General features: G+C 46.2%; 1 protein-coding gene across 1 annotated transcript in view; it reads right to left on the bottom strand.

Moving 5' to 3' along the window:
* The window catches only part of KIAA1549L (KIAA1549 like), a 202,744-nt gene that overhangs the window by 15,238 nt on the left and 169,234 nt on the right, over positions 1–18,272 (bottom strand). The window contains 2 exon segments of the mRNA XM_023761814.1: positions 12,432–12,561; positions 17,958–18,175. Coding sequence (XP_023617582.1) covers positions 12,432–12,561; positions 17,958–18,175 — 348 coding nt within the window.

The raw sequence follows: 18,272 nt of genomic DNA, 5'->3' as shown, positions 1-18,272 counted from the left end.
CAGGCATGTGTGCCCTATCCAGGAATTCACATGATGGGTAGTCAGCTATCATTGCATCGGTGAGGCCACACTCAGCTATCCCTGTGCACTTCACTTATCCAGAGCTCGAGCAGTGCCACGGCTTTACTAATGAGCATAATGACCATGAGAAATGGCTTTTCATTGACGACATGAATGGTATTCTCTAAAACCTTTTAGAGACATTCTCTGCCCCCATGCCTGTTAGGTACAAGAATCTAGAGCATTCTGCAGTCTATACTCCAAGGGTTGTCACTTTAGATTCTAGACTAACTCTTTGAATGGTCCTGGGTCCAGCCATTGGTTAGCAAATTGCTGGCTGCCTGATGCCAATTTCAGAAAGAATAATAAAACCTGCCTCTAGATCACCAATGTCAAGGTGTGCACACTGAATCAGAAGCTCTGGGGGCAGAACACAGCATCTGTACCTTAACAAACCCACCCAGAGATCCTGATGCCTGGTGAAGTTTGAGATGCAGGATCTAGAATGTTCTCCTGCTTTTCTCCAGGGAACCTTTCATTTAGGGAGTAGCCATGGTATCTACATGGGCAGAGAGCTAGGACTTTATCAGCTTCCAGAACAGGCTGCATGGACTATCTTGTGTTTGCCTGTCAATGAATGCTTATTTTTATGGATGGTTGATTTTTATTTAATGGTTGATTTTTTTTACAGAGAGAGAAGGGAGGGAGGAAGAGACAGACAGATAGACATCAATCTTTGTTGTTCCACTTATTTATGCATTCATTGGTTGATTCTTGTATGTGCCCTGACTGGGGATCGAACCCACAACCTTGGTGTATGGGAATGATGCTCTAAACAACTGAGCTACTCGGCCTGGATTGTGGGTGGAGGCTGTTAATGAATGCTCATTTAACAAGTCTTCATTTGTGGCAGATTTTGGTCTGAGACTGGTGAGGCTCTGGGAGAGTAGTTAATCCACAACCATTCCAAGTGTGCCTGTGGATACCATCGTGGATGATCATAGGATAGCTTATGAAAAATCCCAAATTGGGAAAGAGGTTGTAGCATCTGAGAAAGAGAAAAGTGGACTGTTATGGGCTGAACTGTGTGCCCCCCCCCCCCCCCAAATTCATATGGTGAAGTCCTAACCACCAGCACCTTAGAATGTGACTGCATTGGGAGACAGGGTCTTCACAAGGTAACTAAGTTAAAATGAGGTCATCAGTATGGCCTAATTCAGAATGATCTCTAAGAGGAAATTCAGACAGAGACATATGAAGAGGGAAGGCAGTGTAAAAACAGGGAGATCGCGGCCATCCATAGGCCAAGGAGAGAGGCCTAGAACACACCTTCCCTCATGGCCCTCAGGAGGAACCAATCTGCCAGCACAACATTGACTTGACTTCAGACTTCCAGCCTCCAGAACTGTGAGAAAATAGGTTTCAGTTGTTTTCATTGTCAGGTTTGTATTACTCTGGTACAGCAGCCCGAGCTGATGAACACATGGACCATGTGGCTGAAGCCCTGGCTGTCAGGAGATGGGGCTGGAGAGGCAGGCAGGGGCCCGATTACAGACCGTCTTAAAAGCCATGGCCAGAAGGTTCAACTGTTTTCAAAGGGCAGTGGAAATCTCTGGAAGAATTTTGAGCAGAGGAGAAGTGTAATTGAAATTCATGGGAGGTCAGTGAGAAGAGATGGCAGGGTCTTGGGTGAGATGGACACGGACAAAGATGTGGGTGAGTTCACAATATATTTTGGAAGAGTGTTGACATGATTCAGTAGATGAGGTTAGATGAGGTGTGGGGATGAAGTAAAAAAAGGAGTCAAGGCTGAGACCCTTTATTGAGAACAGGTATCTTGCTACAATGGGTCTCCTAATGTTCTCTGAGCTCCCCAAGCATAGGTCTTCCTCTGGGCCTTTCCACTTGCAGTTCCCTCTGCCAGGAATGTTTTTCCCCCCGAGGGTCAGCCTGGCTGGCTCCCTCCTTATAGGTCTCTGCTCAAAAGTCATTTCCCCAGAGAGCCCTACCCTGGCCGACCTGTGAAGAGCACCTCCTGTTATTCTCCACCGCCTTGCCTTGCTTTGTGCTCCTCTATGGCATTTCTGACATTGCAGAATATAGCAATGTGTCCACATGTTTATTATCTGTCCCCTTACTGGAATATAAATTCCACGAAGACAGGGATTTTGTCATGTTTCCTGTTGTATCTCAGAATGGCAAATACCAGGAATTTAAGAAATCAGCTGATCAATGGTTCTCTCTCATCATTGGTGCTTCTATCTCTCTCTCCCTCTCTGAAATCAGTAAAAATACTTTTAAAAAATACAGCCTGGAGAATTTCTGCTCAAAAGTCTTCAATAGTAAAAGACGTTTATATGTGTCTAAAATGAATGAGACAATTTTATTTAAAACTAGAGACCTGGTGCATGAATTCGTGCACCAGTGGGTTCCTCGGCCTGGCCTGTGGGATCGCACCAAAACCAGCTCTCCAACATCCCCCAAGGGGTCCCAGATTGCCAGAGGGTGTAGGCCAGGATGAGGGATCCCACCAGTGCACGATACGGGCTGGGAGGGATGCAGGAGGTTGGCCAGCTGGGGAGGGACTGCAGGAGGTCTCCAGGGCATGTCCGGCCTGTCTCGCTCAGTCCCGATCTGCCGGACCCCAGCAGCAAACTAACCTACCAGTCGACTGTCTGCCCTCTGGTGGTTAGTGCACATCACAGCAAGTGGTTGAGCGACCTTAGCATATCATTAGCATATTACACTTTGATTGGTTGAATGGACGACCGGACACTTAGCATATTAGGCTTTTATTATATAGGATGGAGTTAAAGAGGAGGAATGAAGGACTCTTAAAGCCATGTATTCTAGAATTTCTTGAGTTATGAGCTCCAAAGTAGATCGATGTCTTACACAGTCCTCCTTTCCAGGATACACACGTGTGTGCAGTATCACGTTGCTTCACCCAGGCACTTCATTTCTGAAGCACAAGAATTTGAAGGCTCTCTCCAAAATGTGCCTCAAGGCAGTGATTTTCAGCTCAGTGTCAACCACAGTTTCACCCAGCAAGGAGAACAGATTCTGAACAAACTCCGCCACTTCACGGCAAAGGCCAAGTAGGGGTTTCAGCGAGATAGATTTCTGGCCCATCTGGCCATGATGGATGGCTCTGGCTCCAGGCCCATTTTTCTCCCCAACAAATAAGGCCCTTTGGGCAACATAAAACAGTGCTGCTTCTCTGCCTTGAATGCCCGCTCGGGCTGCTTAACAGCCTCCTGGCAAGTGCTGCCTGTCACTGGGAAAGCAGAGACATATTTACAAAGCTGCTTTGGAAACCAAGCTTCAGGGAGTCTCCACTTCCTCTGTAGGGAGAGGAGCTCTCAGGGCACCGGGGTACTCAGCAGTTCCTCCCGAGCCTGCATCTCAAAGCTTCTCTGACAATAAACGGAAACTGCTTCTCAGAACAGGGAGGAGGCCAACTTCCCTTCCGCCACAAGTGTGCAAATGGAATTTTAAAAACTCTCAGGAAAATTTCTAATTTCACTCTGATTGCTTTCCAAAGGATGACCCACAACCACTTTGAAGCTAGAAGGACGTGAAAGCAGCACGCTGTTTCTGCATCTTGGTGAGGGGAAATGACATTACAGGGTCTCTCGTAGATTTCTAAGCAGAGGGGCACTTTTTATCACACTGAGATTAGGGGGTGGACAGTCAAGAGTAAAAGAACGTGTTTCCATGTCCTCGGCAAGTGGACAAGTCTCAGCATTACTCACTGCTCCCAAAGCAAACCTTCTCCATCCTGCAGGAGGAGCATAAGGCTCCGTCCTCTTGTCTGTCCCCCTTAGCCTGCCGCCCTCCACAGAGCGGTGGGAACTCAATTACGGAGCAAGTCCCCACGCCCCATTTAACTTAAGTTACAATGACTGGCTGTCCTGTGTGACCTTAGCGATCACCTTTGGCAGTGTGGCCAGTGTGGGGGCAATGGGGGGAAGGTCTTGGCACACTTTGCAGAGCCCTCTGTAGTCCCATCATGCTGGAGAAAGGCACCAGTTGAAAAATACAATCCTCTCTTTGGCGCGAGACAAAATTCATATCAGTTCTGAGATGTCTAAAGTGTTAGAATGGAAAAGAAACAAAAAAATGTGCATCCCTCTCTCTCCCCCATGGATTCTGTTAGCCAGAGTGTGACAGCTCATTTAATTCTCACAAGGACTCTATAAGCAGGTACCATTTGTATCTCCACTTTACAGATGGGAAAGTAAAGTGCAGAAGGTGAAGTAACTAGCCCAAATTCACACTGCTATACTGAGCTGGAACTTGAACGCAGCCTAGCTCCAGAGGCTAGGAGCACAACTGTCCCATAGTAATTCTGTGAACGCTGAGAATAACCTATGAGCCACTGTGCATTGATTAAAAACACCTTTTAAAAAGGAATCAACCTAAAAGTAAACACAAAAGAGTGGCTTCTTTCGTGGGAAGCTATTTTGCTTCTTGGTTTTGAGGCGAGTCATCACCTGCTTTTCCTTGTCTTCTTAGCTGAGTGGGCACTGCAGGTGGCTGGAGACAGAGGGTCAACCTTGAGCGTCAGCACTGCTCCATAACCAAACAGCCTCTCCCACCGCCAACTCCCACCTGCTTTTTCTCCTTTTGAAAAATCCACAGACTCACAGAACCCCTCTCTGCCATTCTCTCTGCCTCTGAAACACAATCTCTAACTTCAGCCAGGGCTTCCCAAGCCCCCGGGAACAGTGGTCATTGGCTCATCACCACGCTGATCCTTCCCTTTACGGAGGGAGGGTCGACCCAAGATGAGAGGCTGAAATGGAGGGAGGACTGACAAGGAGGATTATGTGGTTTTGCCCCTTAAAAAGCCCAACCACCAATGTTCTTCAAGTACGGGGCCCTGTGGATGGCCCCCCGCATCCATCCACTCTTCTCCCTGTGTCTCGGGGGGTGTAAGCTGGCGCAGCTCCATTGGTGAGGTCTGACTGAGTTAAATCAATCCGTGTAAGCCTCCTCCTCCCCTTACCCTCACTGCTACAGTGATTGATACAGGGGTGGGCCATTGACCTATAGTGGCTCAGTTAGAGTAAAACCCATAAATCTTGTTTCACATTTGGGAAAGGAAATTCTCTTCTTGCGTTGGTCAAAGCAGAATGAAGATGTGAGGCCCGAGGCTGTGCAGCCATTTCCCACCAGAGAGAACCAACCTGCAGACAAGGCCAACACATGAAGAGGACAGTACTGCCTGAGGCAGAGAAATGAACCGGAGCCCCAACCATGCCATGCCCGGAGTCACGGTGCCCAATACATTCCCTTAATGACTTCAGATAGTTTGAGTTGGGTGAGCTTTCTGTTCTTTTAGCCAAAGCATCCTAACTGATAACCACCATTTAGACTTAACTTTAAACAGTAGTAACACCCTCTTGTCTATACTCTTCCTAGGCCAGTCAAAGCAAATGTTTATATATAGTTCAGAGTTATAAATCTGCCCCCTATTTTCAGGTCTCAGCACAGGAGTCACCTCTTCTGGCCGACACACTTGTTTGTTCATTTGCTCAGCAAAGACAGACACTGTATCTCCTACGCGCCAGTTCCTATTCCGGGTGCTGAGGTTTCCAGCATGAATAAAACATGATTCCTGTCCTTGAGGAGTCCGATGGAGGAGTCATGTACATAAACCTGCTTCCCAGCTGGAAGACAGGGAGTAAGAGCTTTGATTGGAGTGAGTCCCAGGAGCTACTGGAACACAAAGGACAGGCATCTAAGTGAGACCCACGGAAATAAGGGGTCGGAAAAGATTCTGGGGGAGATGATGTTCAGCCGAGTTCTGAAAGCAATGCCTGGACAGGCGGTTCTCACCTGGGGAAGGGGTTTGCCCCAGGGACCTTTGGTAAAGTCTGAACACAGTTTTGGTTGTCACAATGGGGAGGTGCTACAGACATCTAGTGGGTAGAAGCCAGGGATGGTGCTAAACATCCTATGATGCACAGAACAGCCCTCCAGACAAAGAATCATCCCGCCCCAATGTCCATAGTGGCGAGGTTGAGAAACCTTGTCTGCATGGAGCAGATTGGAGGGAATGTTCTGAGCACGTCTGACACACATACACAGACGGGACTCCACACGACGAGTCTGGGAAGGGCACGTGGGGCTGGAGCCAAGAGGTGGTGAGCTTTGGTAGAAGGGCAGGCCAGGGCCAGCCAGAGCAGGTGAGTCCCGAGCCACTAGCTTAGAGTTTGAGTCTATTCCCCGAAGCTGTGGAGCCACTGAAGGATGTTATACGAGGGTGTATGGTTTTGAATTCCTCTGGCAGCTATTTGACGGCTTCAGCAGGTGAGTACTGGGGACTGGAACCGGCGGAGGCTGTGGGACAGACAGGCTCGAACCTTCAGAAGGACTCCCTGCTCCCACCCCAGGTCACTGCCACAGCAGAGTGTGTGTGCGTGTGTGTGTGTACCTGTCTGTCCATAAAAGCACCTTGGACAAGCACTAGAGTTAATCCATCTTTCTCTTCTCCATGGAGCCTCCCACAGGTAGTACATGTGGGGCTTAGATGCTAATGCCAGCGGAGAGGTAAATATTACCATGTATAGTACAACCTTTGAAAATCCTTAAAGGGGCCACACAGTACACATACAAGGCTCAGGGATACAACCTTATAAAAAATATGCAAAAAAAATAATCAATATAAACAGAATATATGCAAAAGTTTTTGTGGTTTTTTTTGCAATATTTAAATTACCCTTTTCCTTTGTCTTTCAGGGCTTATGCTGTTGAATTTTCCTGTGTTCATTGCAGATATGATGCAATGATTCCACTGCACTCAATACATGTTTGCTGGAGGAAATGAAAGGGAGAGCGGTTCCCAAGGGGTGTTCTCATTTGCCTACTGGCCTCTGGCTCCAGCAGGGGTTTGGAGGCCACACGTGGGCCAAGGAGAACCAGGGTTGGGGGACTAGCGCAGAGAGGACACTGTGCTGTGCTGCTCAGGACCGGAGAGCGCACTCGCCCAGCTCCGGGCACACTGCCAGCTGCTCCGCTATCGACTGGGAATTGACCTTGTTACTCAGGACAACTCTGCAGGGCCATGCGAGCTCCAGAGCTCCCCGCGGGGCAGCTGAGACCTTGTAGGATCTGTGCATGGCCCAGCTTTGAACTCTGCCCAATCCTGCTTCCTTCCCTTCCCCTACAGGTAGTCATACCAAGAGCACACTGGGGACCCTGGCCTGTAATAAGCAGCTACACTGGTCAAGGGGCGGGAGGGTTGGGGGGGAGGTCGGTAAAGAGTAGGAGCAGGCGGCATCCAGATCCCAGGAATCAGAGAACGAGCAGGCAGATGGCACTGTGCGCTCACGACAGAAGGAAGCTGCTTGTCTCCTGCCCAGTGGGAATCTGCCCGCCTTGGGGGAGGTCCTGGGCCTGCAGGGAAGGCCTGGCTCTGAGTGAGGCCACTGGGCCATCCTGAAACCTGGCCTGCTCCCTCCTAAACCTGCCTCCTGCTCCTCCCCCCGACTTGCCATCTTTGCAGGGTTAACAAGTGTCTTTCTGGGCAGCCACCAGCCAGGTGAGATACTGCCTACACCCAAAGGCTCCCTTCACCACCAAACACCTCCACCTCTGCCTCAGGCTCAGTGAGGGACCCTGATTTCCGATGATCATGCATTTCCTTTGGATTAAAAGCCTCTGTTAAAAAATACAATGTACTATAAATTAACTTAAGATAACAGATGAAGCCAGGGCTATTAATAGCTGAACCAGCTGGCAGAGGTAGGATAAAGAAATTGAAGGCTGAGATGGGAGACACATGTAACACAGTTCTAGGTGGGATGATGAGGGGGTGTCGTCACAGTGGGGGGAGTGGGGTCAACACAAGAGCACCTAGTTCTTAGGGCGGCAGCAGGTTGTGGTGAAGGACAAAGCCTCCAAATCCAACCATTTGCCTCTCAATGAAACTAGAAGTTGATTGTACCTGTACTGGGAACACCATGAGCTGCCAGGACATTCCTGTGCTTTGCCCTGGCCTCCGACCGTCATGCCGAAGCGGTAAGATGCTGGGGGAGGGTGGGAGTGGGCGAGCAGGAGAGAGTCCTGTTAATAATGGGATTTACAAATGTATCTAGAAGGCCCCAGACTTGCTATAGGCTATTGCAGGAGGGGGTGGGGGTGGGGGGAGGAACTTTCCAGATCATATTTCATCCCCTTGCAAATGGAACCCATCAAAACAACTGTTCCGATTCCTTGGCCTCCTTCCACCTGCTCACCTGGATCAAAGGGGAACCGGCTGCACTGTCAGCCCAGAGAGGCCAGCAAGACAAACACCCCATCACACACAGCACAATGCACCCGGGCTTCGGCAGGCGGCTGGGGCCTGAGCGCTGAGCGATGCTCCCACCTCCCCCTTTGCTTTCCTCCACCGATTCCCCCAACTGCTTCCCAATGCGGCCTCATCTCCCCTTCACATGGTGCGTGCTGGGGACAGTGGACGGGCATTTGGAACCTCTGCAGCGTGCACTCCTGTAGTGCGGAGGCTGACGGTTAAGCTACGTGCCCGTCAGGCCCTCCATGAGGCGGTGGCCGTGGCTGAAACGTCAGCTTCTGGTAATCACGTGCACTAGTGTGCAGTCTGGGCTGAGGACATGAGGCAGCGCCCATCTTTCTGCTCCTCGTCAGACCCAGGGCAGCCGCTTCCCCATCTTCCTGCTTCGGGCAGAGGCAGCGGCCCCTCCTCAGGAATGTTCTGGAACATTGCTCCAGTCCTCCGAAGACTTGAGGAGCACCCACTTCCTCATAGTCACGTTTTGTCTATTTAAATGGCTTCATGTTTTCTGCAGCTGAACCTTCTCTGGTGTAGCACCCCTTTTTGTGTAGATTAACATCACCTTTTCAGATGGAAAAGCAGCTGGTGTTCCCGAACATTTCAAACCATTTCCCTGAAAGGACGCCTCTGGGATGAGAACCAATGACTGGTTGCCGTGGCAGAGCCTTCGATCTCCCTTCTGAGGTGCATGGATGCACCCATCATCCTTCTTAATGTTCTCAACCCACTGCCCACATTTTAGGGTCTGAGCCCGCCATTCTGCCTCGAGTGCTCTCTGAGTGCCTGCAGGGCGTGGGACCTTGGACAAGGTGCCCAGAGAAACCGAAGGGCAGGAGCTTGCAAAGGCGTCTCGTCTGGGACGTCAGCGTTCATTTGCGAAGCCGTAAGTCAGACAATCCATTCGGTCTCCTTCACAGCCAAGGCACATAGCTGACCCCATTCCTGTCATAGATTTTTAAACTCCAAACACAGGTCCGGGTTGGTTTTTATTTCTGGGGAACGATCGAATTAATTACTTGCCCTCTGGAAGCAAAGTCTGATTCATCAGCCACAGGCAGAGGTTATTAATTCGGCCGATGGGGGAATAATCACTTGGGTTTTTATTCTGCCCCAGAATTCACATTTGGGCCATTTTCTTTTCCTCACTGCTTCATTGTTTTCTATGACTTTCATTTGGAAAAGAACATTTAAAAAACATTTTGAAATACAGATTTCTTTTTTGCTTTTAAATATTAGGCTGACAGGATCGCTTGTACCCACTTTATGCACTGGGAGGAATTCATGTCAATGCCACAATTTAATTTGATGATGTGGTCTGGCCACCTAGGAATGATCAGCTTTGGACATCTTTCTAAAATCATGCATTCTTCTAAAGGGGGTGCTTCCTCCTAGAAAATTACTACCCAAATGAGCCACAGGTACTTCCAGGAGCGTGTTACATCCTTTGTTGTTAGCTTGAGTAGGAGGTTCAGAATTATTGCAAAACACACTGATTCCCAAAGCCCTTGGAGCTAAGAGGCTCTCCTGTGCAGGCCCGAAGAGGAGCCTGTGGAAAAACCTGGAACAGTCCAGGCCTCCATCAGCCCTGGCGCTAAGATTTGCCTGTGGAGCACGTATTTGTTTGTTTGTTTTTACATGCAGGCTTTTCGGTTGGGACTCTAAAGTAGTCAACTTTGGGAAAATTCACAATGGAATCAATCTCCCAGGGCTTTTGTTTCTGCCATGTCAAGGAGCAGGTCCCCCTGGTGTTTCCTAATCTGGCAGCAATGACTGGAAATCCTGGCCCGGCTTCAAGTTCCCCAGTCCCAGCAGAAAGACTGACATGCTTCCAACTGAATGACCTGCTCACTGCTGGGCTAATGGATTCCTTTGCCAGGAGTGCCTTGACATTTTTGAAAAATCAAGAGCTCAGAGAATGAATGCATTGTTTAAAACGATGACTCTTCTCTTTTTCTACTTTATCTGCTGGTCCGTTTTTTGCTTGTGTGAATTATCCATGCAAGAATTCTTGGGAGACTTGACATTGAGCCTCTTCGAGAGATTCAGAAATACAGAATATCTATTATGTTCTATATTTAGGTGAGGACAGATGTTTAGTAGGGTGGGTGTAGATAGAAGTCATAGTGCATGGTGATTAAGGAAATGGGCTTTGGAGGTGGGCAGACAAATTATGTGGCTGCTCTGTGCCTTGGTTTTCCCATCTGGACAATGGGCATAATGAGAGTACCTAACTGACTATTGACTTTTCAGTTTCAATTAGACAACACACATGGAAAGACTGAAATAGGGCCTGATCTACAGGGTGCAGTCAGTAAATGATAGCTACTTTTCATATGATTAGAATAAAAAACACAGGAGGAGATATAAGAAGCAATTTCATTCTCATAGTCAACAGTCTATATTCTTAAAAATCGTTCCCTAGATGATCATTTTCTCTTAAGGAAACGTATTTGCTTATTATTTCTGAGATCATATGCACACTGCAAAGAAATGTATATTTTTAAAAAATCTATTAGTGCCTTCCTAATGTAATCGATGATTGGGATATTTATATATGTTTGTGAGGGGTGAGCAACCTCCTTTTAAAAATCGTCTCTCTCCTTCCAGGTAATTTACTAACAAGACATGCCAAAAGTGAGTACTCGCTCTTGGCACAGCGGTTAAAAAAATCTGCAATGTTCTCTTTTCAAAATACGGAAACCTCTGGCCTATTTCCTCAAATAGTAAAATGTATGTGCCTCGAATCTCACAAGAAACCTATAAATACTAAACCTGAGATAACTTAAGAATCTTGTCGTACCTCAGAGAAGCCCTAGGGCCTAGCAGAAGAAAAAGCTCCCCCAGCTACAAGCAGCCAGAAAGAACATGCACTGTCGGTAGGGAGAGATGAACAGGAAAAGTCCAATGCCCAACATTCAACCACAGGCTGATTATTCAATTGATGACTGAGTTTAGTACAAGAAATACTTTTACGAGGAGAAAAATTAATATTGAATACTTTAATCTGGAGGGGAAACATGATTTGCCCAAAGCATCTAGAATTTTATAAAACGAAACTATCAAACTGTCTTATATTAAAAAAGGAAAAAGAAATAAGAGAGAAGGATATCACCACCAACACAAACATCAAGTTTAAATATAAGGGAGGTAATTAGAAATTCAAATTAGGTAGGCTATCTCTGATTTTAATTGGACCATTAAAGAACTCCATTTTTAGCTACTGTAGAAAACAATGACCAATCCTGAGGGGGTGGGGGGGGGGAGGGAATATTCTTGCCATTAAATTAGTATGGTATGTTTAAGAAATCAAGTGTCATTTTCAAATGACAACCTCACAAATTATGACAAAGCTTTATCCAGACATATTTCAATCATAGCTCTATTACAGAAAACTTTTTATTTGTAGTAAGAGAAACATTTTAGAAGAATGGGAAAGAAACACTTTTCATAAGACCTAAGAATATATTCGAGACCATTTGACATTCCAGGGCTGGGTGAAGCTTACTGAATATCTCAGCAGGGTATCGTTCATGTGAGCGCAACTCAACGGGTGCAGTGACATGCGACAGGATGCACAATGCGATAGGAGGCACCAAATCATAACTGATCGTCTGGGGAAGTTTGATGGGATTAGCAGAATTTTTGCAGTCTGGAGATATCACTGCACATCACATGTACTTCATCACATGAAATCACCCAATCTCCCTGTTGACACCTCACCGTGTCCATGGCAAACTGAGAAGTTATGCAACCAACAAATCCAACTCCTCAGCCTTGCTATGGATGAAAAGCAGCCTGTCCTCAAATGAGTCCTAACCCACGGCCATGGTTCATACTAAGTTTCTAAGAACAGAGGGGGAAAGAACAGAGTGTAGAATCTCTGAGTTTAAGGCCAATACTGAACTATTTCTAAATGACTGCATTTGGAAATCGAGACCCTTGTACCAATCATTCCTACTCTGGCCATTCCACATAGTCTTACTTCGCAAATAGGTAATAAGAAATAATAAAACAGAAAAGATTTTACTGCATTTTTAAATTCCACGGCTATACACTAAACTGAAACATATGGGATACTCTATCCCTTTTGCATTCAGGGAAAGAAAAGCTTGGCCCAACAGAGACTTACATCATATCCGCTGTTACGAATTCCACGCCGGGGTCGCTCCCGTGTCACCAGAAGGTCCATCTCCGTTTCCCCCGGACTTGGGCTATTCAGAGACTGCCGGCTTCGGTAGACAGAGTTCTTCGTCTGTTGCCTGTAGAAAATCCAACAACTGTTATGATGCAGCAAATGCCCTGACAGATGGAATTCTCCACTGATCCAAAATACAGGCGACCAATGAAGGGTTTGGTTGGATTCGCCTCACAAATCTCAGAATTGACGGCATTCGCTCCCCAGTCACCAGGGGCCATAGAAATAGTGGAATAAAGATTTTTTTTCCAGATGCTGTAACCATTTGGCTGAATTGTAAATGCTCTTTCATCTGGTAACTACAATCCATCGCAACACTGCAACCTCATCTAAAATCCTGCTGATGGCTAGGCCAATGGCTTTCCCTTGACCCTTGAAAAGAGCTAACACTGGAAGAACAAACTTGCTTCTGTTGACTGTTGACTCAGCAGCCTCCTGTTCTTATTCATCTTTCCGATTCTGCAGGCAGGGCTCCATGATGTGTTAATAAACCCGGAGGCTAATGGGATGCTTAATACTACCACTTGGATAGACTTTCTTTTCTACCTTCACCACAGTGGTTTCCCCTCTGGCCTAAGGAGTTATAAACTAGAGGCAATTTGGGGCTCCTCTATCCATTGGTCCATCTGTCCATCATACCTAATATTTACTGAGTACCTACTATGTTCCAGTCACCATGAAAGATGATGAAGGTCCACAGTGAGCAAGACAGAGCTTACATTCTAATGAGAGAGACAGATAAACCACATGATAATTTCAGAGTGATAAGTGCTCTCCAAATAGTGTAAGCCCCCTGCGTAAGAAAAACAAGGAGATGAGAAGCACAACAAAACCGTTGTGGGGATGTAAAGTACTGCATAGGGAATACAGTCAATGATGTTGTAATAACTATGTATGGTAGCGGCTGGGTGCTGAAAATATCAGGGGGAACACTTATACAGCATATGATTGTCTAACCACCATGCTGTCTACCTGAAACCAACACAAAATAATATCGAATAAACTGTAATTGAAAAAATTTTTAAAGCCAAAATACACACACACACACACACACACACACACACACATACCTGTTCATCTAGACTTCAAAAACGTGACACACACTTCAATAGCTATTAGCTCAATTTTGAACATGAAATGTATTTTAATAAACACTGCCTTTATAATTATTCAGTGTACTAGTATGTATACATTTGGGGGGGTCACCCTATATATGTAATATTCATATGTGTGTGTTTAATCAACCATAAAGTATAGTATTGTTGTCAATAAAAGCCTTATATTAAGGTTCAGAAAAACAACAAGGGGATGTGACCGAGGGTGATGATGATGGGGGACAACTTTAGGTAGGACGGCCAGGGAAGGCCTCCCAGGAGAGGTGACAGTTCAGCCGAGACCTACAGGCAGCCACATGCCCACCTGGGCACCAAGCACGCCAGTCCCAGGGAGCAGCACGGTCAGAGGCTCCCCTCGGTTCCCCCTTGGAAATGCCAACATTTGCCACCACTGTCCTGTTTCCACTTGTCATGAGAGGAACTTTTTGAGGAGGAGGAAAACAACAGCAACGAAGGAGGGTTGTGGCTTTGCTTTGCTTTTTCCACAGGAAGTAACACAAGTGGGCAGTGAGGCCCAGTGGGGACAGGGGACTTTCACGTGATCCTTTGAATGACAAAATCACCAACTTCCTTCTCATCCAACAAGAAGTTTCCCCCTGTTAATAACTTGCATTTCAGAGCATCTATCTTGAGCGAACTCCCCAAATACCACCTATTTTATGTCTTGATTCTAACATTCTATCTACTCATGGGTTGAAGGTAAAACAGTTGCTTTATTTGTTCTCAGTGGCTCTGTGGGAAACCAGAAATCTGGCAGGTATACACACCTTTTCAGGATCACACACCCAGCATGTCACAGCATGGCAGTCACACCCTGTTAGTCTAGAACAGACATTAGGACTCCCAAAGCAAAACACTACCCTTGCAATTAGCCCAGGGAATGACACAGACACCAACAGACCTACTCCCTCACCGCGAGGGCTTACACCTATGTAGAGAGCACCTGTGATCTCTGCTTGCCTGGTACCCATATGCTGTTCTCTGTGGCATTCGCTGGCTCCAGGGGTTGGCATGAGATTCAGGCTGTACAATCACAGCATCCCACCCCCGTGGCCACACTGATTGGTCAGAGGGAGTTGGTCCAAGGACACTGAATCCCAGGGCTTTTGCTAGAGCAACCAGGAAACAGGCGTTCTCTCGGCATTGAGGTTTCTAAGAAGATAGACTACCAGCCTAGAGGTGCTGCTGCCGCTAAGAGGTAAGAGCCTGCCTGAAAAGGAGCCAGCAAAGAGTGAAGAGAGAGCAAGATAAATATGGGAGACATGGCATGATCCCTGGGATCTAGCCACACCGGAAGCCTTGACCTTTCAATTATGTTCAGTAATAAATTCCCTTTTACTTAACCCGTTTGTGCTGGATTTCCATCACTTGCAACCAAAAGAATCCTGATTAATGTAAGAGTTTAAAGCCGACCATAATGAAACGTGCCCTAGAGCTGTCTGCAATGAGGGGCTTTCTTTAGGAATGGAGCACAACTTTGTAAAACAGAATCCGTCCTGAGTGATTCACACTTTGAGACCCCACAGAGCTCTCTTCCTTGACCTAATTATAGACTTTTTTAAAAAGTAGATTTCACAGCTGCCCTGAGATTGCCAATTAGCCCATTTAGAAAAGATTTACTAAGACGGGGGTTGGGGATAAAACCCTAGGATTAGGAAAGTAGGTTATTTTGGAAGCATTAGAAATACAAAGTGAGATTGTGGAAGCCCCTTCAGGAACCACGGAGGTGAATGAGAGCTTAGACGCTGAGTGCACGCCAGCCGCCTTTAGGATACAAGCTTCTAGGCTGCTGGTGAGTGTGGACCGCAACTGACCAGACCCTCAGAGTGCACGGTGTGCAAGAAACTACTTAGAAATACTTAGGCTCTTAGGTAGAGAGGTTACTTATTTTAACCAAATAGAGTTCCAAGAGGTGTATTAATTTCTTGTTGTTATTTTTCTATATTCTTTAAAAGTCAATAAATTTGGATACTTGCAAACTTGAGAAGTAGGTGTTTTTTTTTACCTCTGAAAATATAGCTGGGTAGATAATGATAAATTTTGTTTGGATTTTTAGGAGCTTTTTAATCCTACTATAGTTTAAGAAAGCAGTTCCCAAACTGTGTTCTAAAGAAAATGTGGTACATGTATACAATGGAATATTACTCAACATAAAAAGAATGAAATCTCACCATATGCGACAGCCTGGATGGATCTAGAGCAGCGACCCCTTTGGGGGTCGAATGACCCTTTCACAGGGGTCGCCTAAGACCATCGGAAAACACATATTTAATTACATATTGTTTTTGTGATTAATCACTATGCTTTAATTATGTTCAATTTGTAACAATGAAATTGGGGGTCACCACAACATGAGGAACTGTATTAAAGGGTCGCGGCATTAGGAAGGTTGAGAATAACTGATCTAGAGGGTATTATGCTAAGTGAAATAAGTCATATAGAGAAATACAAATCCATATGATTTAACATGTATGTGGAGTCTAAAAAACAAAATAAATGAACAATCAAAACAGACTCATAGATACAGAGAACACACTGATGGTTGCCAGATGGAAGGGGGTATGGAGGATTGAGTGAAAAAGGTGAAAGGGTTAAGAAGCAAAAATAGTCACAGGGATCTAAAGTACAGCATAGAAAATACGGTCAGTAATATTGGAATAAATATGTATGGTGCCAGATGGGTAGTAAACTTATCAGGGGGATCACTTCACAAGTTATAGAAATAAATGTCTAACCACTAGGCTGAACACCTGAAACTAATATAATACTGAATGCCAACTATAATTGAAAAATTAAAAAAAGTTTTAAAGCTTCAACTGAAAGTTTTATTAATTTCTCAAATAGCTTCCAAGGTAAGTTCTCCATTGGCACATGATCTTTGATTCCTTTTCTCAGTGTCAGCAGGAAACCCAGAAAAAAACAACTTCCCACCCTGTCTACAAAAGACTGCTGAACTGAAAGGTCTCAACATGCTAAGTAAACTCTAAAGAAGCCCCCCGCCTCCCCATAAAATCCCTATCTTCTCTTCTTTCTACAGTTATCAACATGGTGACACCTGCATTGTGTTCCCTGTCACAGTGTGGTTTCACATCAACAGCTTGCTGTCCCTCCCGAGCCTAATGAGAAGCATGTGAAATGAAGCACTGGTTTAAAAATCCCTCGTTTCTTTGTTGAAAATAAATTCTGTCAATTCCGCTCAAAAAGTTTAGCCTCACCTCCCAGCTGGGTTTTGTGTCTCCCATCCAAGCCTGTCACATGGACAAGTCTGCTTTTAATAAACACCCACTCAGGCAGGGAACGGTCCTGTCCCACCCAGTCTGGGAAGAGTGTGTCTGCCAAGGCTAGGGGGCGGGTCAGAGCATTGGCACGCTCCCAGCCAAGGGGCCGTCACCAAGGAGAATGTGTATTTGAAAGCCATGGTCTCAAATCATGAAGGAGTGTTTCTGAAGAAGTGCTTCGGGGTGGGGAGGAAAAGAAGAAAGATGGGCGTGCACAGCTCTGCTAGAACCTCTCTTCCTTAACCCAGGAGGTGAGATCACCCTCTGCTTAGCTGGCAACAAAGCTTGGAAGGATGATAATTCAAACCCCTGGGCCTAACCTTCCCTTGGGAGGCCGGGTCCCCTGATAGACTGTAACAGCTCCTCACATTCCAACTCCCATCACACTTGTGCGTAATAAACTTTTGAGGTGGTTATCTTTCTCTCCCACTTCGGACCTTAAGAGCAGCAATTGGGCTGTCTGGTCTGCCATAAAATGTTGAATGAGTTGAATGGATGAGTGAATAAATGAGTGAGAAAAAGCAACACGACTGTGACAGTATTCAGCATCTTGCGTGGTGGCTCATACATAGCAGGTGACACTAAATGTCAAATACATGACCAAATCTATGAATTGAAGAGATGAACCCAGCACAGAGCTCCAAGTAGCTATGTGGTAAATACTGCAGCTGAATGAAAAGGTGAGGCATGAAATTTGCTTCTCTTATGCAAGAGCCTCTAAAATAATTGAAAAATACCATGTCCTTTGATCTGGAAGTTGCATAACCAGGTAGGTGATGATTATATCTTCACCCAGCTCTGAAACAGCTGAAGTTTGAAAATATCACTAAGCTAAAGGACAATTATGGTTGTTTACCCAAGTATTTGTGGCTTCAATTTTATTCTCTTTCAGACTCATTGTGGAGCACATGCTCACACAAAAGAGAATGGTCTGGCTCAGCGGCCTTCAGAGATGACAGTCCTAAGCTAACAGATCAAGGGACCAGGACTGCACTGCCCAAGGCACCCGCTACCCTCATCCCACCAATGGCGCAGCGACCTTCAAATAATTCCCTTACAGACCGCACCTGTTTTTAGACTCGGCGAATGGGGCGCACAGTTCCGGGTCTGGATCCAACACGTGCTCGACTTCCTTTGGGGCTTTCTCATACATCTTTTTTCTTTCCGTCTGAGCCTTGTTTGTCTCCACTGCAGGGAAATCGTAATACCCCTTCCTCTTGGCTTTGAGGCGCAGCTTGTTCCGATAGTGTTCGATGTCTGACTTCTGCTTCAGGGCTTTGTTCACCTGGGGAGAGAGACCGTCTCAAGTCCACACCTGACCCTGCACAGCGGAGGGTCACAACTCCAGGAGAAGTAATCCTAGGCTTCATGTCCGGGCCTTC

Source organism: Myotis lucifugus, unplaced genomic scaffold (assembly GCF_000147115.1).
Source record: "Myotis lucifugus unplaced genomic scaffold, Myoluc2.0 scaffold_218, whole genome shotgun sequence".
In the NCBI taxonomy this organism is placed as follows: Eukaryota; Metazoa; Chordata; class Mammalia; order Chiroptera; family Vespertilionidae; genus Myotis; species Myotis lucifugus.
This window is presented reverse-complemented; position numbering and strand designations above follow the sequence as displayed.